This window comes from Phlebotomus argentipes, unplaced genomic scaffold, assembly GCF_947086385.1.
Source record: "Phlebotomus argentipes unplaced genomic scaffold, Phlebotomus argentipes genome assembly contig_15, whole genome shotgun sequence".
NCBI lineage: Eukaryota > Metazoa > Arthropoda > Insecta > Diptera > Psychodidae > Phlebotomus > Phlebotomus argentipes.
The window spans coordinates 11,969,521-11,990,134 of record NW_026776181.1 but is presented as its reverse complement, the minus strand read 5'-3'; the positions used below and the strand labels follow the sequence as shown (position 1 = coordinate 11,990,134).

General features: G+C 39.2%; 2 protein-coding genes across 4 annotated transcripts; both read right to left on the bottom strand.

Annotated features, from left to right (window-relative positions):
- Positions 1-52: 52 nt before the first annotated feature.
- LOC132262826 (guanine nucleotide-binding protein subunit gamma-e) lies at positions 53-11,453 on the bottom strand. Of its 2 annotated transcripts, XM_059762260.1 has the most exons (5): positions 11,069-11,453; positions 10,828-10,886; positions 5,467-5,526; positions 5,198-5,311; positions 53-1,612 (listed from the first exon to the last, which is right to left on the bottom strand). In XM_059762260.1, exons 4-5 carry the CDS (start codon positions 5,308-5,310, stop codon positions 1,507-1,509), a joined length of 219 nt encoding a protein of 72 aa, XP_059618243.1. In that variant the 5' UTR covers position 5,311; positions 5,467-5,526; positions 10,828-10,886; positions 11,069-11,453; the 3' UTR covers positions 53-1,506. The 2 variants fall into 2 exon arrangements, with proteins under 2 accessions (XP_059618243.1, XP_059618242.1); XM_059762259.1 differs by lacking the exon at positions 10,828-10,886.
- An 897-nt stretch (positions 11,454-12,350) lies between these two features.
- Positions 12,351-18,766, bottom strand: LOC132262823 (uncharacterized). 2 transcript variants are annotated; one of them, XM_059762257.1, is made up of 8 exons: positions 18,518-18,766; positions 15,524-15,787; positions 14,451-14,753; positions 14,122-14,386; positions 13,928-14,066; positions 13,527-13,859; positions 13,279-13,464; positions 12,351-13,215 (listed from the first exon to the last, which is right to left on the bottom strand). In XM_059762257.1, exons 2-8 carry the CDS (start codon positions 15,579-15,581, stop codon positions 12,808-12,810), a joined length of 1,692 nt encoding a protein of 563 aa, XP_059618240.1. In that variant the 5' UTR covers positions 15,582-15,787; positions 18,518-18,766; the 3' UTR covers positions 12,351-12,807. The 2 variants fall into 2 exon arrangements, with proteins under 2 accessions (XP_059618240.1, XP_059618239.1); XM_059762256.1 differs by having other exon boundaries at positions 12,353-13,215; positions 13,527-13,865.
- Between the last annotated feature and the right edge of the window lie 1,848 nt (positions 18,767-20,614).

Sequence of the window (20,614 nt, the reverse complement as noted above, 5' to 3'; positions counted from 1 at the left end):
CTCTGTCACACACCAAGATTTACTTGAAAACCAAAAGAAAAGAATTACTATCTAATTTTTTATTACCATATATTTATTTTTGATGAATTTTTACTTCTTTCTTTCTTAAACACCATTGTATTATTTCTTTTATTTATTATGCATTTAATTTATTCATTCAGCTATGTTTACTCGAGATTAATGTTATGTTACCTTCATTCTAGCATTTCATTTTTTTCTCTTTGTTATTTCACTGATGAAGTACATAAAGGACGAAATAGAAACAGAAACAATTTCGATAAATTATAACCTTACATAAAGTTCATATTTTATTTGAATATGCCTTAGTATAGACTTTAGAGTGTAGATGAGAAACGTATTTTTAAATTTACTATGAGAGTATATAGTATATATTTGATTGAACACTATTTCACTTCTAGAAATTGATTAATTCTGCTTGTTTATCTCACTATTTTTCTTCTTCAAATACAAGGACTAATTTGGCATCTGAAAAGATATCCTGATTTCTCATTATTTTCCTCAAATGAACAAAAGATAAATCAATCATTGCTATAGATAGGGAGATACATAGATTTGGAATAAAAAGTGATTTGTTATGCTGTAAAACTGCAAAGAATTGGTAATACATATTACACAACTTATGATAAACATGGTTATAATATATATCATTTCATTTTACTTGGTTTTTTTTTCTTTATTAATAAATTACTTAATTATTTATGTATATTAGTTGTTTAACCTCTTCAATAAAAAAACACCTCATTTTTTTCAAATTTCTTTGCTATGTTTTTATCTTATATACTTTTACCCATTTAATGTGAAATTGATAGATTTTGGATAACCTGTTAAGTTTGGTCTTCATTTTAGATTTTCATCTTCTCAAATAATGCATGTATGTATATTTCTATTTTAATTTAGTTATTAATATCGCAAGAAGTATAAACGCTATTCAATAACAAATAAAATGAAATGTTCATTCATTTAATCTTTCTATTTTTAAAATTACTATGTATTATGAAAGTATGAGTGGACTGACGTTATTGTTTATTATAGATTTATGTCTTCATCAAGAACAATAATAAGGATTCAATCAATATACACGCTGCCAATTTGAATTCGTGAACAAAAAAACAGTGATCAAAATGAACACGTTTGTATGAAAATATAAAATATTCAATCGGTTCTTCATAATTGATTCCACACTAAAGTCAATAATAAATATTAATGTGTAAAATCGAGATTATACACACACTATTATTATTAATTCTTTACATTTAATTGCCGCACGTTGTTCTTTTCTTCTCCAAACTTTTACAATTATTTCTTTTCTCCTAAAATCCTCATTAATTATATTCCTCCATAAATCCTCCGTGAAGATGATTTATAATGGCATTTTTTGGGTTTCTTTTTTTATATATCGAAAATACGTGAACGAAGAAATCTCCGGTAAAATTGTTGATGGTGGTTTTTCTTCCGAAAAAAGAAAACTTATACCCTTACACTTAATTACATGATGACACATTTACCCTTCTCGGCCCACGGATTATTCTTCTTGTCCGGAGCATGAATGAGTGGATCATTTTTTTCGTTTTCTTCCACATATTCTCTCATCCTGCAAAATAACAGATTAATCATTCATTTAGTATTCACACGCAAAGTCCCTCCTGTTTTGCACTTCACAAATCCACTCAAATTGCCCAAAAATACCACCACAGATTTTCAATTTCATTCCCAATTTCCGCAGAGAAGTTGCTTATGGATTCATCCTTTGGGGTTAATTTGAAAAGCTCTAATTGCCAGGGTCAAAATCTATTTGTCGCTATAAATATTCGATGAGATTGACGAGAAATGTTGAAAAAAAAATCGCTTTGGTTTTACAAGCAGAGCTTTTACCGATAAAGTAGTTATGGCTGAAACTTAAAGCACAACACATTGAGTATTTCACACAGAATTTAATTTGAGGGTGAATATTTTATAAGGGTGGGATTTATCGGCTGTGCGAACACAAGTTTTGCCGTGTTTGCTATACTTTGCACAGGACACATTTTCAAAGTTTGTCTCTGACCAAATTTCCGTTCAGTGAGTCTCTAAAGGATGAGATTTTTCAGTAAAACCTCTTCACTTGACATTGATTTTTCGGACATCGTGAATTTTTCAGTGAATTTCAGAGTCTCTCTGGGGAAGAACAATTATTGGATATACTTCGCACTCTCGTGGAAATTTATCTCATGAGCATGACGCGACAGACACTGAACCCTTGATTTGTGTGCTCTGGCCTCATCACGAAATCATAAATGAGAAATGGAGTCGTGACGACGACTCGATCATTGGATTAGTTTTATAAATGAGGGGTTGATGTGACTGAAAATTGATTGTTCATTATACCTTAAAAGGAGGGTGAAGTGCCTAATTAGATTTTTTCTCCTTTCTATCAAATCTGTCTGTGAGTGTAATGCTCTCGTGCGGCATATTAAATTTACATTGATTAAATGCCAGAGACTGAAAATTTACAACAAACGCCTCAGTGCCATTAAGAATTCATGCTGCTCAAACGTCTGGTCGCAACTTGTGTGTTGAAATTTTAAATAAACTCCCATATCTGTGGTGGAAATTGAGTGTGGTTTTTCGAAAAACGGAGACCGTCACAGAAAATTTATTCCAGTTCTGGGAATTAAAATGATTTCGCATGGAATTTTACAGCGACTTTTAATCACATCCCGCCCATTTCCAGCCTCTGAGTGGATAATTTACTCTATTGCCCAGAAAATGGATACAATTTTGCATATACACACATAGAATAGGCCGTGCTCGGAGTTTATCCTTTAAATTAAATTGGATTTCATCACTCGGAATTCCATTGTTGGATTAAGCTGGGAGAAAAGTGTCAGAAGGAATTGATATAGAACGTGCGTTTTTACCCACATTCTGAATATATTCGAAATAATTAAGTTTTCCAGCAAACATGGTTGTACGCGGCGGATCCCAGGGTTTATGTGGCAATTTATGGCGCATACATGCTGAGGAGGATATTAAATTACAGATCTTGAGGAAATCGTTGAAAATTCTCCTTCACCTTTTTCTCACATCTTTAGCATTTCTTTTCCTATGCTTGGATTTTCAAACGTGAGCAATCTAATTACTACACTACGAGTTTACGGATTTTCCTTCGTCACTTTTATCGATTATTCCGTCAATTATCAGGCTCTTTCTCGCAGCTTTGTGCGCCCGTGGTGAAGGGAATGACTGGAAAATTAAGAGAACATCTCTTGGTTCAAATCTCCTCAAGCATAGAGTCAATATACTCTATTTTTGCGCAATTGGGAGGAACACTCACATTTTGATTCAATTTACATGTACACATCAAGGGAAATCTGTCGCCTAATGAACATCACAATATTGACGAATGAGATGTTCAATACATAAATATCACTTAATGATCCAATATATTGCCACGCGCACATTTTGCTTTCTTTCGAGAAGAAGATACAAAATTTATTGCAAATACTCGTTTCGTCTACAGAGACACTGTGCATGGCTCAAGGAATATGAGTGCGGGATATCAATATTTTTCTGATTTACTGCGTCAGCCTAAAAGCTCAATAGCCATACGGCAGCCGTTGAATATTTTGCACACTGCATGCTTTTATGGGCTAAGACTTTTGATCAATAAATGTAAAAGATTGGCCGCAATGCTTTCAATTTTACATTTCTTACTGATTTTTCTTCATGATTGTAATATACTTTTTCCTCCAAAATCCTTCAAAGACAGAACGAAAATCAAATTTTCTCCATAAAAAAGATATATTCTAAGATGTTCACAATCTTATACATTATCGACATTTTCCACTGTTGGCCTCAAAAATCTCAAATATTCTATGTAAAGACAAACTGTCTTCATGGAAAATAATACGGTATAATTAGTGAGGAGGTGTCACCGCTTTTCATGCCACAGGGGATGACTTTCATTGGAGGGCGGAAATGCACCTTATTATGTATAAGCACAGGAACTTACATGGCATAAAATCATCAAGAAGCGTTTCACCAAACATTTCGCTTAATGGCAATCAATGTCAATTTAGTGATATTTGTATTTGTATCATTTTAGAAAGCGCAATTTGATTGGTAAGCAAATTACTTACTCATTGATTTACAATGAATTTCTTTGCGATTGAGCATTTCATGCAAAGTTAGCATCTTTGCTGCGAAATGATTACTGAAGCAGCGAATCAATTTATTTGGATTTCCTGAAATTGCTTCCGCTCTTTCGACGGCGGAATTGGAAATTTGGCAGAATGATTAGCGCTATGTAGGTGAAGTAAAAAGCAAATATCTGTGGAAATGTGCATGAAGTATATAATCTGGCAGAGAGATAACTAACGGCTGTGGCTTTATCTCTGCGTGATAGTGATTCTGGCTGACTGACACCACACAATGGAGGTCGCTATAGCACTTTCCGATGCACACATTATCATGCAAATAATACCCCAATAATTATATTTTCCTAGGCCAATTATCACACCAGCGTGCGAACTTTACGCGGGCAAATGAAAATCACTTTTATCAATTATTCGTCCCATTGGTCGTAAAAACCGAGCACCAAACCAGCCCGGATCTTATTGAGTGCTTCAGGACGCGAACAAAAAAGGCGAAACGTGCAAATACCATTGCCTGGGGTGTAAGGGAGAAAACTATAGAGACTACAGAATATCGTATCTGACATTTTTCCTCATAAATTCACCTCATACGAGGATTCATTAATGCAAAATGCGAAAACTGAGGGCTCTCACTGCTCACTGACACTCATATTAATCCACTTGGTGGTGTTAAGTGACAAAGGAAAAATTAGGGTGGAGACGTGAAATTCTTTTGCAGGCACAATTTCGGCGAGTTTCCATTTGTGGGTTGGACGCGAATCGCGAGGCGCGCCCTGAAGAGAGCGAACCCATGGAAATTTCATGAAATGGGGCTCTGCAGCTAAATTGTTCACACATTTTCTCAGCTTTTCTGGGCGAAAATTTTCACACAAACTGGGCGACACTTTTCACTGCGGTCTTCCTGGCTTCCACCGCTCACACCCTCGTCAAGAGGGCTACGGGCCGCATTTTCACATCGGATTTTGCACATTTTCACTCCAATTTTCTGTCGCTATGGTGGATTTTCTTGGGCAATTCGATGGCGCTGCGATGTCTGTACTTACGCTGCTATACTTTTTGACAGGGGCCATCGTTCCATTGAAGCTTGATATTTCATATTTTCAATCTGTTTTTTCAATGCTTCTCTGTCCATGGTCGAAAGAACACTGGGATCCATCCTGTAGAATAAATCATAAGAGTGAGAGTTGCCGATTAGACGCATGCGGAAAATTTCTCCCGCACTTTTGCTCAATATCATTCAACAATTGCCAGACGCACTACAAGAATTCTGTTCCCGCGCCCGAATATTCTCAGAAACACAGTGAGATTTTACCTGCTCTTTGGTGCTTTTCCTCAAAATCCAGAAGAAAATGTCTCAGATGGAGAATGAAATCTGGAAAAAGGAGAAAATGCATGAATTTTTGGTTATTTGAGATGAGTTTTGCTCAGTGAAAACACTTTGGGACAGTACATTGTGTGTCTCGATGAGCAACCCTTTCTCCTGAGAAAATGCCGAATGTGGAGAGTGACTCATGCGCGTAGTATCTCGATCAATAATATTTATTGCTTAGGGTAGTGGCCGCTCTCTTTTCACTATCCTCCGCTCTCTCTCGACTCTCTCGCGCGCTCTCTCTCTCCGCCGCTCATGTGCGAAGGGGCAACATGCATTTTCCATCTTTTCCCAATAACCTACACACAATAGCGCTCCGAGGCGCTTCTCAAGCAGAGGCGATAAGGAGGCAGAAGAGTGGAGAGCTTTCAACGAGAGTAACTTGAGTTTATGCTGTAGCGACTAGACATCTCTCTGCACGACCGTTACCCTTCCCGCTCAACCACAAGAGACCCTCCACACGAATCCTTGCCGACACTTCCAACAATGCCATCAACATTTTTATGAAATTCTTCAGAGACATAGCAATCACGAGCTGCCAACATGCTATGAAAATATGCTCTCAATTTCACCCTTTCTCGCCGCGACTTTATTGTGAGTGGCATAGTGAAATTTGCATGGAGTAATTGCACTTCGATTAGATGATATACATAAACGAACTTAACGCATCCTCATGAGATTGCTGTTTTGCAGAGCAGAAGCCATCGCTGAAATGCTTGCTGATACATGCGTTGCGTATGTACATACATCCATTATGTATATACAGAACATATAGCATTTTTACGCAGAGCAATAGAATATTAAACAGAGAAAAGGGGAAAGAAAAGGATATTTCTCTATCTTTATTATGTCAGTGACCCTTGTTTACTTATTCAAAGGAATATTTAGTCATCCTGTATTCAAATTGCTACATGGAATTTAAGGGATTCATTACGTAAATTATTGTATTCGCATTTTAAATCCTGTTCCTACTGTTAATATTAAAGCACTTTTAATGGTCCGATAAATGGGTGACGCGTTGTGAAATTTGTTGATAATCACACGCTTTTGATTTTTCATTAATGCAATTTTCATAAATTACAACACCATACAATATCATTTTCCCAAAGTATTTAATACAATTGCAAGCTTATCTTCCGTCAACGAATGAACAAAAAATCTCTGGAATACTGAGAATTGAGTTAGCGTAATTCAATTTATTTTATCAAGAAACTTCTGAGAATTGTCGCACATTAATGAAGCATTTTTCATTTTTGTTTACAGCGTATGAATGGTACCAAAAATTGACGTGTACGGGTTGTGTGCATGTAGGTCATAGGTTTATCTGTATCGGTGAAATTAGTGAAGCGGAAATTATTTTCCCACGCAAATAATAGAAATGCTTCATGCATGATTATACAATTCGCATTTTCTGTTGAATTGCTTTAAAAATTTAATTCTCTCTCAATTTCATTTTATCTCTTCCAGTCAGTACATTGTAAAAAAAAAAGTGCGACTGCATTTTGCGTCAAATTGTAAACATATGTATGTATGTATGCAATTTCCTAATAAATTTTATTTGAATATTCATACATGTACCTATAGTACATTTTACAGCATTTTAATGATTTATCTCTCTGTTCATGACTAAAACAATGCTCAATAGACTTGTCAGATGTAAAAGTTTCAAAATGAAGTTGGAAAGTGAATTTATGGCTAAAAATCAAATTATTTACAGCATTTCTCCCCGTCTGGAATCAATTTTTAACTGTTCTTTGTGTAAAATATGTAAATAATTTCTTTAAAAAATGTCATACATACTTTTAGAGCGATTTCAAATGGAAATTTTTCGAATAGCCAAGTTTTCAACTTTTCTAATATCTTTTTGATGAAGGTTCCTACGTAACTCTTCCTCAGCCAGATGCCAGTTTAATACAATATGTATGCGACACGAGGGCGGATGTTTTCTAACCACTTTCTTTCTTTCCTTGCTATAAGAATACATGTGATAACTTGTTAAGCCAAAAGTGTCTTTCGAAGAACTCTTCTTTGGCGTAATCCTTTCACACGAAGTACAGAAATAAAACTATCAACACCACAAATGGGCTTAGTAAAATCAATAACCTTAAGGAGGAGTAAAAAATATTGTACATAAGTTAAACTTGAATAAATCCTTTTTTCCCTTGATATTCTAGCAGTGAGGTTGTCAGAAAGTAAACAGGGCAAAATAGAGATAATTTTGAGTTGAATTCTGACTCAAAATCCTTTAAATATACTTACCCTAAATTTGATTGTATTTCAAAATTACATTTCTCACATTTTTGCTCATGAATATTGAATCACATAGCATTGAATGCCATGTAAACGGTACTGAAATATGTACATATGTTTTATATAGTGTAAAATTGACATAATGTCTGATTCGCGAGTCTTTTGTGCGAAAAGCGCTCTCAAAAGTCATCCAAAAGAGCGCTTCAATAAACACCCATTTCGACAGGTGAAGAAGGCGAATGAAAGAGAAGAAATTTAATTTGGCAAGGATGCAAAGAGGAAAATGTAATATCTTGTATCATATGCGGAAAATGTAGTTCTTTGTATGGGTGAATGAATAAATTGGAATCATATTTAAATTTCTCCACCAGCTTCGTGCCACTTTTATTTCCACGACAAAAAGCAATCCCCCTGAACTCACTGCTTAATGTGGAGGTTTCAATACATCTTTCTCTTCATAGTTTTGAAGCCAGAGGAAATAAAATTAAAGTTGATGATATAATATACATACGCATAATATACACATAGGTATGTACGTATGGATGTTTATATTGTGTAATGATGAATGAAGTCGAACAATAAAGTGATATTTTGGGAGGAAAAACAGAATAAAGAGTGGAAAGGGGGTTTGTGAAAAGGAAAATAAGTAAGCTGAAGAAGTAATTAACACGAAAACTAATTCAACCACGATCTATAAGCCATTAATTTCAGGGTGAAACGCACCCCAAACAGAAAGAAACCATGAATTCACCAAGCTATTTACTTCTTTATACAATTTTTACAGTATGCTTTAGGGCCAACATGGAAAATTGATTAATGCCGAAAACATAGCATCCATTGAGATTTCCAATGTACGTGCGAGAAAATTGTTAAATTCATAAAGACCCTCTTATAATGAACGTTTGTAGGCGATCAATCAACACTCGCGTCTCCGGCGAAGTCGAGAATCAACTGAAAGGCACAACTGACTCTTCCCTTAACCTCTTGCTTTTAATGGGATCACTCGTGGTAAAATGGATGAATTAATGATTTCAGTTTGTTTTTCTGTGGTATTTTAGGAAAAGGAGATTTAGATCTTGGGTGTTGGAAAAATCGATACTTTTCAGAGTTTCTCATCACTCAAGGTTTTCCCACTAATCTCTTCAAACCAATAAATTGAAAACAATTCTATGACGTATTTATAGGAACACAGTATTTCGTGATTCGTTTTATATAACCGAGAATAGTTATATTTTATGCATTAAATGGTCAAGTAATCAGAATGGAAAAGAACCAATTATGGGTGGTTCACATAAAAAATATAATTTTTGTTGATTTTCCATTACTCGCCGCTGATTGCACTCCTATTTTGAATTCAATTGAGCACAATTTGTAAAAGTGTGGAAGGTATACAACTTTTCTTGAGTTCTCATATACTGAAATTTGAGTAATCTCATTACAATATTCATGTCTATATGCTTAATATAATCGGAAGGAAAAATGTATACTCAAATTAGAAGAGTCATAACACGCGTTTCATCTTGAAATGTATTCCACTTGGCGATGGCGAAAGACCTCGAGATGAAAACAGGAAAGCATCATCCCTTCGGTCGTTGGCAGACACAGAAGGGATATGACAAACTTTTGATATGGCAATTTGCTTCTCAATGAGCATATGGTGTGCGAAACATTTGCTCCACGCCAAATGTATTATCTCGCATATTGACTCCCGTGTTGGCGCGTATTATCCATCGTATAGTCAATTATTATTCAGTCACACTGCAGAGGAATAATTTGTACACACAAATTTGCAAAATATTGATTTAATTTTAATAATTTATCCACTTTACTCGTGTCGTGACATCCCCAAATTGATCAAAAGTGTCCATTTCTATGCTGCAAATTAAATAAATGTCCATCGGTTGGCCGTGCGCTCTGAATGGGGCTCAAATCTCACTCGAGCTCTGTGTGATTTTCAACGCGAGAACATTATCTCTCATTTAGGGCGAAATCATCGGAAAATACACAATCATTCTCATCTGTTTTTTTTCTGGGGTGGTTTGCTTTGCGCAGAACGCTGGAACATTTGACGTCTTGTGCGTGAATTTTAAATTGGTAGCGCAATACAATAAATGATGATAAGGAGTTTTCAATTTGCCTAATGTAAGACCCTGCATTATTAACTTCTTCACGGCTTTTGGTCTCCTATTGTGTGTGTTTGTACAATAGAGGCCTGAAAATTCAATTGAAGCCACAAATAGATAAGTTATTGGACAAAAAATCAATTTTTCCCCGTGCACACCCTCAATATACTCAACTTGCCGATGAGCCGGAAGTTTCTCCCTTATTTGCCTCAACCTCCCCAAAAAGAGCAGTAAAGTATGACCGGAGCTGAAGCATCGGAGCGCCGTTCAATCCGCAAAAGTGCTCTCTGCACTGCACTAATTGAATTAGACGAGGAGGAAGTTGATGAAACCCTTCAACAATAAAATTTTCTGATTCACACCTGAGTTCGCGAGCGGTGTAATCATATTTGCGAAATTCGTGTCAAAGCTGTATACTTTAATTATGACAAACGAGTAATGGTCTCGCCATCAAACGAGAGTGGCAGTGGGAGAAGAATTATGAAGATGCGGCACTTTAAGTGAGATTTTCTCCACACTTCTATATTTATTCACAGTTCAATCGTGTCAGTCCACGAAGCACTTCTAAACGATGGTGTGTCTGAGAAGCGAAGTTATATGTTTTTCTTCTGGGTTCATCGAAATGAAAATGTTCTCCAGAACGTGCGATTGGCATTTCTCTTCAGACTGCATTTCGATGATTCCACTTTCAAGTGCGCTGGTATCAAAGCAAAACAATAATCTGTTCATTCAAAGCTATTCTACAGAAATCAATTTCAGTTTTCTTCCGCAAGAATCTCTCTGACTGCAAAATAAACACGCTCGTCAACCCATTTTCATCATTTCACTGGCTGGAAACCCAAAAAAGTGTGTGCGTGGAGAATCGTGTGTTTGAGAAGTATAGAAAAAATGCAATATAAGCTAAGGCAAACTTTCATTGTTCAACACACACCTGTTTAATATTCAAATTGCGAAGTGTAGAGCAATTGAATTGCTACCTTGAGTCGATTCCTACGGATGAATGTATTTATACAAAATCTTATCAGGTTTGAAGCGCGGCAGCGAAAACAACACAAAGTCGAGCAACTTATTCGCAGGAAAGCGCTTATTGGGTATTTTGGTAAGTAATTCACAACAATAAGAAACTCAACGACCACTTCTTATCTCCGTGCACGATAAAAATTTCTACATACATTCGAGAGTGCCTCGCTGCTCGCACTGGCGTGTCTCCACTGGGTGATGCTAGACAGAAATCATTTTTGGATGACACACTGGATTAAACGCGAGAGATTATGGCAATTTTTCCGTATTATGTGGCCCAAGTGGCGTCCACCTTTTCTATAAATACGCACACGACAGTCTTGGACTCCTGACTCAACGGACGACTCGGGCTGCGTTTGAAAACCCGTGGAACAGCCAACTGAGCACGCTCGACTGCTGGCACACTACTGTCGTGTGAGGATCCACTGTGGGCTTTCCGTGGCGTTGTACCGGCGCGAATCTCACCACCCACTCCTCCACAATCATCACAACGTATGGCAACAAATATTAGGAGAAGGAATACGAGGGCCAACAAAATCGAAGGGTTTATGTTTTTCTCTGTGTTTTCCACCCACCCCCGCACTATATATTGTGTAAATTTTTTCTCCCCAGCATTGTGTGTCACATATACAGGCATATATTTATTTCCGATAAGAAATTGAGTTGGTTTTTCTTCTTTTCCCTCATTTTTTCCACACACTCGCCTCTCCGCCAACGTCTCCATTCCATTGACTCCACACGCCGCGACCTTACAAGTATTGTAATGATCCCACTCCAGCGCCAAACTACAGCGGACGGTGTTTATATTTTGGCCAAGCACAACACAGGAGTCGTCAGTGGCCGGCGGAACAAAGAGCCGCCGCACTCATTCGCACCGCGTGTTTCAAATGTGTTTCACGTTTTGCGGTCTAGGGGAAAATTTTGAATATAGCCGCAAGATTTATTGGACTACGCAATTTGGAATTTGATTAAGTGTGAGGAAATTGTAAAACCTCAAAATTATAGTTGCGTTAAGGCCTAAAATCAAATCATTATGGTTTATGTCCGGAATAGAGAGAAGCTTTAGTGGGGCTTCTTCAGCTGTCTCTGGTGTATATTCAGTGGCATGGCAGTAAAAAGCTATGTATTTTCCGACTCGGGAAACACACCTACTGAAGTTTTCACTTGCATTGCATTCAACACATTATACACAGAAAACAATTGTGCGGCGAAAAAGAATGATTTGAAAAGATAAAAAATATAATTTACTTGTATCTTTTGCTAATTCATCGTGCTATGTTTTTCATTAAATAGAGGAGTGGGTTTTTTCAAACGAAATCTTTAGATATTATTGCAGTGTCTTAACCGTTTTAACTGACGAATCGGAATTTTGTGAAAGTTTAGCGGGGAAAACCGTTGCCTCTAAAATATCTATTTCTAATCTAGACAGAAGGAGAACAAATTTCTCGCGTTATTCTTTGATATCGGGAAAAAATACAGATGACATAAGAATGAATAAACGACCAATTCATAAGTACATAATTATATTTTATTATACATAACTCTTGCTTAACAAAAATTAATTTTCATAGTTAATGACTCGTAGAGGGTGGACACAAACTCATTTTGTTTTTTGGCACATTTATCTTAAATACACATTAATCGTAAGTGCAATACAATATGTCGTTTCATGAGAAACTGCAGGAGTAGATTTAGTAAAAATATTTTAAACATTCATTGTGATCGTTATGTTTTTCTTATTGCACTATATTTAAAGCATCTTCTGGGTACTTTTGAATGCCTAAATGCTAAACACTAGATGTAAATGTCTAAACACTATTTTTCATATCTCGCTACCAATGTGCATTGATGGCTCTCTGATGAGCTTATGTTACAGATTCCCTTTTCTCTTTTACCATGGCCGCCACATATCGTCACTTCCGTTGGAGCTCCTCGATTCTACATTTTCATTAAGCAGATTCTGATTGTTCTGATTCTGATGATCAAAATGGGGAGACTTCCTCTCGTCCAGTTTGTCGTCATGTTTCTCAGGGATTTTGCACGTTGTAAGGGCGATGGGGATCTTATCCTCGATGTTCTCTGCTTCATCCACTTCCATCTCCCCGTACTCCTTGTCCATAACTGCCTGGAGAGGCTGCAGCGCTGGTGGGGAATCTGTCACCTTCATCGGCGATCGAGTGTCAATGTTTCGACAGTCACCTATTGCGGCCTTCTCCTGAATCTGATGCGCCAGACTCATGGACTTTCTGTAGTGCTCCCAGTAGATGGCTTCTGGAATGTTGGCGGCTTCGGCTGGATTCTGGAAACAAATGTTACGGTTGAGATATTCGAATGTCTTTCACATGAATTTTCCCCAAATTACCATTTGTTGTTGTTTCCGATTCAATTCGATGAGGTTCTCAAAGTCTGTGAGTGCTGCCGGATCCATCATGGCTTGAGAGTTGAGGCCCAGGGCTGCGGCAAGTTGCACGTAATGCGGCGGAAGAAGCAGGACCATTTGGCCATCAGGGAGCCTCATCTGATGATACTGCCCATTGAGTGCTTCAGACTATGCAAGGATTTAAAGTCTTGAGTTTCAAAGTTCATTCATGATTTACAAATGTCTCTCACCTTAACGTAGTCCACATGCCCATCCTTGTCTGCCACTTCTGGTGGCACCAGAGCTGCCTCAGAGGGAAGCCCCAGTGGATTAACTCCATTCCCATTCAACACTGGCATAACGTTGATTGGCGAAGAGGTTCCGTTCGGACCTCCTTTCGGGAATTTCTGACCCTTTATCCCGATCAGCTTTTGGACAGATGTTACAGAGTGCATTTTCCCCGGCGGGAAGTTTGCGTACGCGGAAGTGGTTGCAATTTCATTAGTCTCGATCATGTCTTCAATGTTGTTGAGGACAGAATTGGAGTCTGGCGTCTGACGATTGCCTCTATTGTTGTTCTCATCCTGAATCTTGAGATTAGAAGTCACTGATTATTAAATTTTGTTTAGTCGCACAATTGTGGCTAACTTACATCGCGAGGCGCAACAGCGGCAGCGAAAGGCGGTATTCCCGTGCGATCACCTTCGGGAAGATCATACCGGCTGTTTTTGCTGAAGTCAATGGGATTTGTAGAGTCCTGACTGTTATAATCCATTGTATTGGGATCAGAACTGTGAAAGAGTATTTAAATTAGGATATGGTTCCCAACATCCTCTAATGACTTACTTTTTCTTCAAACTCTCCATGGATCCGAAGTAATTATTGAGTTTAGCATCACTTCCGGGCGTGGGCAGAGGATTTGCTGGAGTAACCGGACAGATTTCCGTGTCAATCTCAGCGATGCACTGATCCAGATGCCGCAGTAATCTCGCTTTGGAGCCTGCGTCTGTGAGGGTGGGAACACTGGGCAGAGGAGGAGGTTCAGGTGTGGCTAGATACCTTGCCACTTCCCTTGCACAATCCGTATATCCTGAGCGATACTTGTCGATGGCTGTAAATTACGACTCCTTAGCATTCTCTAACATGTCTTGTAAAATATTTCTCAATCAGCTTACCTGGATTGTCTAAATTCCTATGTCTCTGGAAGTGCCTGACTGTGAGCTCGAGGATGTCTGCCTTCTCGAGTTTGGTGTGCTTGGGCTGCCCTTCAGAGTTCTTTCCGTTGTTTTTTGTGGACTCAAGTATGAGTGCCTTGAGAATGGCGAGACTTTGATTGATCCTCGCGCGTCGTCGCTTCTCCATCAGTGGTTTGTTTGTGCGCTTCAGAGAATCCGACGAAGGAGATGATCCGATGGCAGCTGGTGAGGAAGCAGCAGTATTCGAGTGCTGTGAACCGCTCTTTGCGTTAGCGTTGAGATCTGCAAGGCGAGGGAGACATGTCAGATACTTTGTCTAGCTTAAGAGTAGCAACACGTGGTTCCGTGTACTCCGCGAGATCCACCCACCACCCACTGAGTCTCAGCTCTCCGCCAAATTAAGCACCCTCCTAACACGCGACTACAGGTTATTTGAATAATTCCCAGCAGCATCTCATTTCCAATTTGTTCACCATAGGAAATGCGAAACTGCGGAGCTCAACGGAAAATTATTCTCCTCACACTTCAACTTTCCGGTCAGGAGAATATATTTGTTTGTCCATTCAGAGCGGAAGAAGTTCTCACAACAATTCTGCTGGCAATTTCCACTCTTGGGAAGTGAAATTACAAATACTTTCTCTCATCTTATCTTTCAGTTGAAAGTTTTTCCTCCTACTTTTTAACACATTGAACAAGTGTAAATTAATATTTCCACACATCAGATTTGATCTAAATTTAGAAATTATGCTATCCTGAAGGATTTTCATTTTCATGGTGAAGCTTTAACCTTGAAAGCCCAGAATAAATGGTCCAATAGCAAAGGCGTCCCCATGGAAATAACAATGGATTTATTGGCGACAAATAGTCAACAATAAATTGCCACAAAATTACCCGTAATCCGTGATTTTCCAGCATCTATGTCGTTTCCCTGGGCGCCGCCCGCCACCCCCTAATCCCCCCATTGGCAACCACCTTCCTTGCGCAAAGCACAAAGAGAATCACAGTGGAAATCAAGGTTAATCTTACTTGAGTCAATTTCTCATATTAATTACCTGATCCTGTTTTACTACTTGTTTTCGTTCCGTAGTCCTTTTCACGTTTGGCTGTCATTTTCTCAGGAGACACACTAAGAACAATTTATTTGCTCAACTGTTCATAATTTTCTTTCACTTTTAACCCACAGTTTTCGCACTCCACACCCACAATTTGCTTAAGGGCAACTTTCACCATAAAACTGATGATTTATCCGAGGGGACTGGAAAACTTTTGCTTGGTTGTCTGTCAGTCAGATGAATTTGGACGCAATACCAAGTGATCTGAAAGAAAATAATGTTTTCAAGATTTTTGATCTTCACACTTCATTCTAATGAAGAATTCAGAAAATACTGAATAATTCCAATGATTGTTTTAAGCTGTGAAATACTGCCCCTAAATGATTCCATCCACGCCCAAGCTCATTAAAAATTAAACGCCATTAAGAATGAACAAGAGTGAGAATTAGTGTGGTAGGTATGAAAAAAGGAGAACTAGCGATCTAATACGGAGAGCGGCCGCAAATCAATCGATTAGAGTCGCTGCTTCGGGGGTGGGATTTCAACCATTGTCACAGTGTGTGGTGCAATTACACATCGACCGGCGTGTCCGCCCAATTAGCCGATTAAATTTCTCATGATTTCATAAAACACTGTAATTCCGAAGCGCCACAGTGAATCACCACCCCGCAATTATCGTCCGCCACTCGCGCGAATGGCTCGCGCCGCGCATTCAGTCCTGGGGATGGGCGTTCGTGTGCAAATGGACAGTCGAAGGGTGGCTGGCGGAGGGAGTGATGAAAAAATCCACCCACCCACGGGCATTTCCCTTCCGTTCGCTCAGTAATGCACGTGGGTGAAAGCGTGGGTGGAAAAGTGGACGGCAGCAGATCGTGTGACACTCTCAAAAAAACAAACGCACACGCGGCAGACGATGAAAATCAACCACAATGGCATTATAAAGCTTCCCAACACTTGTGAGGGGTTTCTTATTTCAGAAAATACTTAAAAAAAATAGTTTTGCAATATTCAAACTTTGGTAGATATCACCTATATTTATCTAAATATTTTTAATTTTGTTTCTGCTAGGATTCATTGAAAAATAAAATTTCTTTAAATTTTAAGATACGACATTTTATGACAAATATTCCGGAATATCTCTAGAATTTGGCAGAATTAATTAAAAATTAAAAAAAGCAGATGGAGCAAACTCAATCGAATTTTCTACTCTCGTCTTAATTTTCTATTCGCTGCCTGCTAATATTGCACTTGGAAACCCCTTGGTGGAAGCGGCGCACATTTGAGAAGCGCTGGGCTCGAGTTCCACTCATGCCTGCCACTTTCCCACCCTCTTCGCGCCCGCTCTTCCGACGCCCCAACCCACAAATTCAATCGCTGGTGGTGTCGTCGCTCCGCTGAGCGACACACATTATATTTTATAGTTGGTGCAAGTGGTTGGGCGCTCGAGGGCTGGCGTGGTGACGAGTAGCGAACTGGTGTGTGGCGTTTTTTGCGCTGGGCTGCAAACCCACTGGGTTGGGCGGAAGTACGCCCATGGGGTTCGCTGGCGGTCGGGATTATTCCGGTGATGAGCGTGTGCGCTGGAGAGCTCTCGCCCTCGTGCGTGTGTGAGTGCTCTGATAAATGGGGCTATTACTCTGCGGCGCGCGAGGGAGGGAAATTTGCGGCGACGGATGTGAGCCGCCCAAGTGTGATTTTCCGGCGGTGGAACGGGGCTGAATGCCAAAGTGCTCGGAGGTGTTCAACTCTGTCGGCACACGACGGGGTGATTTTCTCATGACGTGGAAACAAGGTGTATCAACCACGATGGATTGCGAGGCAACTTATTCGGGAAATTTTGCAGAAAATTGATGAGTGATTCCGTGAAGGGATTCCTTGGTGAGGAAAAGCACCTGAGACGCCTTTTCTGCTTCTCAGAAATTTTGTGCACATGCCGAATGAATAAGGGAAATTCGTATCGACAAAAAGGCGTTTCGTATTACAGATTTCGACTAAAGAAAATACAATCTTTAAAGTTAATCTTTGGTTGCCTTAAAACATTCAATGAATGAGTATCACCGACAGAAAACACAATTTCTAGTTTAGTTTTAACAAAAATTCAACGAATTCTGTTCAACTCTAAAATAAACTTTGTGCAAAACTTCTTACAAAATTTTCGTATTTCATCCTTAGCGAAAATCTACAATTATGTGCTTTTTATTAATCACGAGTCTTTAACTGAGCTTTGTGTGGAAAAATTCAAATATTTCAAGAATATTTTTAAATTCACATTTCAGTTTTTTTTCCTCACTTTCAAACCATCTTTCGCCGAAACTTTTCCCTTCCATGCGAGGAATTTATTCTTTCTCTCTTTTGTCAGTGACTCGACGTTCCCTCGAGGCGTTCTTGGGAATTGTGCTCGTTGGAATAGTGTGCTCGATTCACCCTCGAAGCGCAGTGTGAATAAGTCACCCCCGAAGACGAGGAATTATGATAAGGCACATCGGTGGAATCGCGCCGCGTGAAGTGGTAAAAAGGTGGACCGGCGAAATGAGGCGAGGTGAGATGGTGTCATGATTAGGGCGACTAATTGATACGAAGGGTGAACTTTCGCCGCTCGCCTCACCACGACCCCGGAGGCTCTGAATATTTCATGGCACAGCAAAATCCACAAGAACACCAACACACTCGAGAGAAAATTGTTTTAATTAACACGGCGTATCGGAACAAAACTTCATGAATTAATAAAGTAAAATTCCTCTAGGTCTGTTTTCTACTTTTTCACTCCCCGTGGTAACATTTTTTCTTCGTCCACCTTTTTCCTCCTGCAGAGGAGCGAAAGTGTGATTCCTCAGTGAAATTTTTCCTTTCCCCTTCGCAGTGATTAATGGCTTTTTTTCTTCACCCGCGTCAAACATCGAATCTCGAATTAATTCGAATTAAGATCTCGCCCCTTAAACTCATTCCACACCACGCGTAATGCTCCCTTTCGCAAGAACACTTGATAATCCTCACCGCAATTCCAAGTTGACGCAAGGAGAAAAAATCCACGAGGGGCTGATATCTCGAGGGTGCCCAAAGAATCTTCTTATGTTGTCAGTCTAATTCACAGGAACAGCACAATGCCGAATTGTTAAATCACTTTTGCCACCAACCAAAACGAGGACTTTCAGTAAACGCTCGAAGACACAAACTCGCAAGGGTCAGAGAAACACGTCCGCTCAGCTCAGCGTCGCTAGACCGACTGATTTAGAGAGAAGCTCTTGGCTGATCAAATGGAACTGGCGAATGTTGCACACAAAATGAGAGAGCTGAGAGTTAATACGGATCTGCACAGCACACGTTTCGGCGCGCCATGAAATATAGCGTTTGCCACACGACATCGAGCGACGACGGGCTGTGGGTGGTATGAAGATTCAATAGCACTTATCAGGAGCGTCACCGTATTGTGTGCTGCCGTTGTTGGCACCGCCGATGAGGTTGAGTCTCCGAGCACGACGACGATGGAAAGGTTGAGGACGTCGGCGCTGTGGTGGGAATGGCTTTCGCCCAGGAGGTTTGTTATTAGGCAAACACCAGAACACTTTCTACATATTATCTCATCCATTTTACTCGTACCTCTTATTGCTTTTAATTTATTTAAACGTTAATTGAAAATTGTCAATTTTCTAATTGGTTTCACTGTATTGCTCTATCAATTATCAAATTGTTTCTTATATTTTATCACGTTGTAGTTGCCTTTCCGTATATATATATATATATATATATATATAATGTATTTTATGGATATTACTTATAAATAACTATATGTTGCTAATTTTCGAATTAAAACGCAATTAAGACCTGGATCCAAATTATCTGATCGGAAAAGTTACGGCTCAAGCTGAAGTCTTATTCTTACACTATTATAATGACAACGACTGTGTTTCACTATAAAGCAATCAGATAATAGATATTTTCTTTCTCGTAAGGACTAAAGCAGATACTCTAAACGCGTTCCATTTATATATGTAAAATTTTTCACATTAGGGACAAACCCTCAGCCACGGAATGACGTGCCCCTGCTTCCACCCTCGAGAGCATCGAGTTGCTCGTCTCAGCAGCGTGTTGGCGCGCCGCTGGCGGGTGTGAGGCACCCGTGTGTCATTGACGTGGCACTCCGGGTGGAGTGGCGTCCTGTGGGTGGCGTTCGCCTGCTCGAAACCGAGCAGTCGACTGTGTGCCTTGTTTTTGACGACGCTGCCATGTCACTTTCCGACGGATCATTTGCCCGACGAGGGTGGCGTGGATGGCCGGAAGTTTCCGGTGAGTCGAGGGTGTGCTCCCCATTGTCTCTGCGCCCCGTCAAACGCTCCCATCCACCCACCCATTCACGCCCTACTTTGACTTCTTTTCTCAACCACAAAGAGAGTGTGGGCGAGAAAGAGAGGAGCGTGAAAAAAGTTCGGCCCGGGAAAGAGCGCACAATACTTCCATGACGACTTCCGCACGCCATCATCCATCGAAGCTCGCTGCTTTTTGCCCTGAACCAAATGAAAGCAATTAATATGTTAATTAACGCTCTATGATAATCAACCCCCTTCCAATTTTTTTTTGCCACTTACCACAAATTTGCAGAAATATTTGCAAAATTGAGCATTGCAAATTCAATCGATGCTCTCTACCAGTTCCAATTTGCACTGAATTTATGGCATTCGCGTGGAGAAAGAATTTTAAAACTACATGTATAATATAGAAATTCAGTGACAAATAGGATGTATTTTTAAATGTGAATATTTTCGAGTGCTTGCGCACTTTTTCGTTTCGGAATGTTTTACATTTGCCGTGATCATTTTGAAAAAGGAGAACAGATGAAGAACGTAATTGGATTGGGGATAAATCAGATCTCTAATTCGACGCAATACATGCAAAATAAATACTTTTATTCTAGTTTAGTTTGATTTTTTCAACAGGCCGTACAAAGTTTTTTTGTTCAACAGATATAGAACCAAAACGCCAACCGAAAATGGTGAAAAGTCATTCCCCAAGGTTTTAGGGATATACCCTTAGGCCCAATCTCAGTCTCTAAAAGGAATTATCATGCGAAGCGAAAAGATGCTTAGGATGGATTTA

What these genes read in the sequence shown, in the direction of transcription:
- LOC132262826 (XM_059762260.1), bottom strand. Translation starts at nt 5,310, where the DNA reads ATGGATCCCAGTGTTCTTTCGACCATGGACAGAGAAGCATTGAAAAAA. An exon ending in CTGTCAAAAAGTATAGCAGC is followed by an intron (nt 1,613 to 5,197) that starts GTAAGTACAGAC and finishes GTTATTTTGCAG; the next exon opens with GATGAGAGAATATGTGGAAG.
- LOC132262823 (XM_059762256.1), bottom strand. Translation starts at nt 15,581, where the DNA reads ATGACAGCCAAACGTGAAAAGGACTACGGAACGAAAACAAGTAGTAAA. An exon ending in TAGGAATTTAGACAATCCAG is followed by an intron (nt 14,387 to 14,450) that starts GTAAGCTGATTG and finishes CGTAATTTACAG; the next exon opens with CCATCGACAAGTATCGCTCA. An exon ending in ATGGAGAGTTTGAAGAAAAA is followed by an intron (nt 14,067 to 14,121) that starts GTAAGTCATTAG and finishes ACTCTTTCACAG; the next exon opens with TTCTGATCCCAATACAATGG.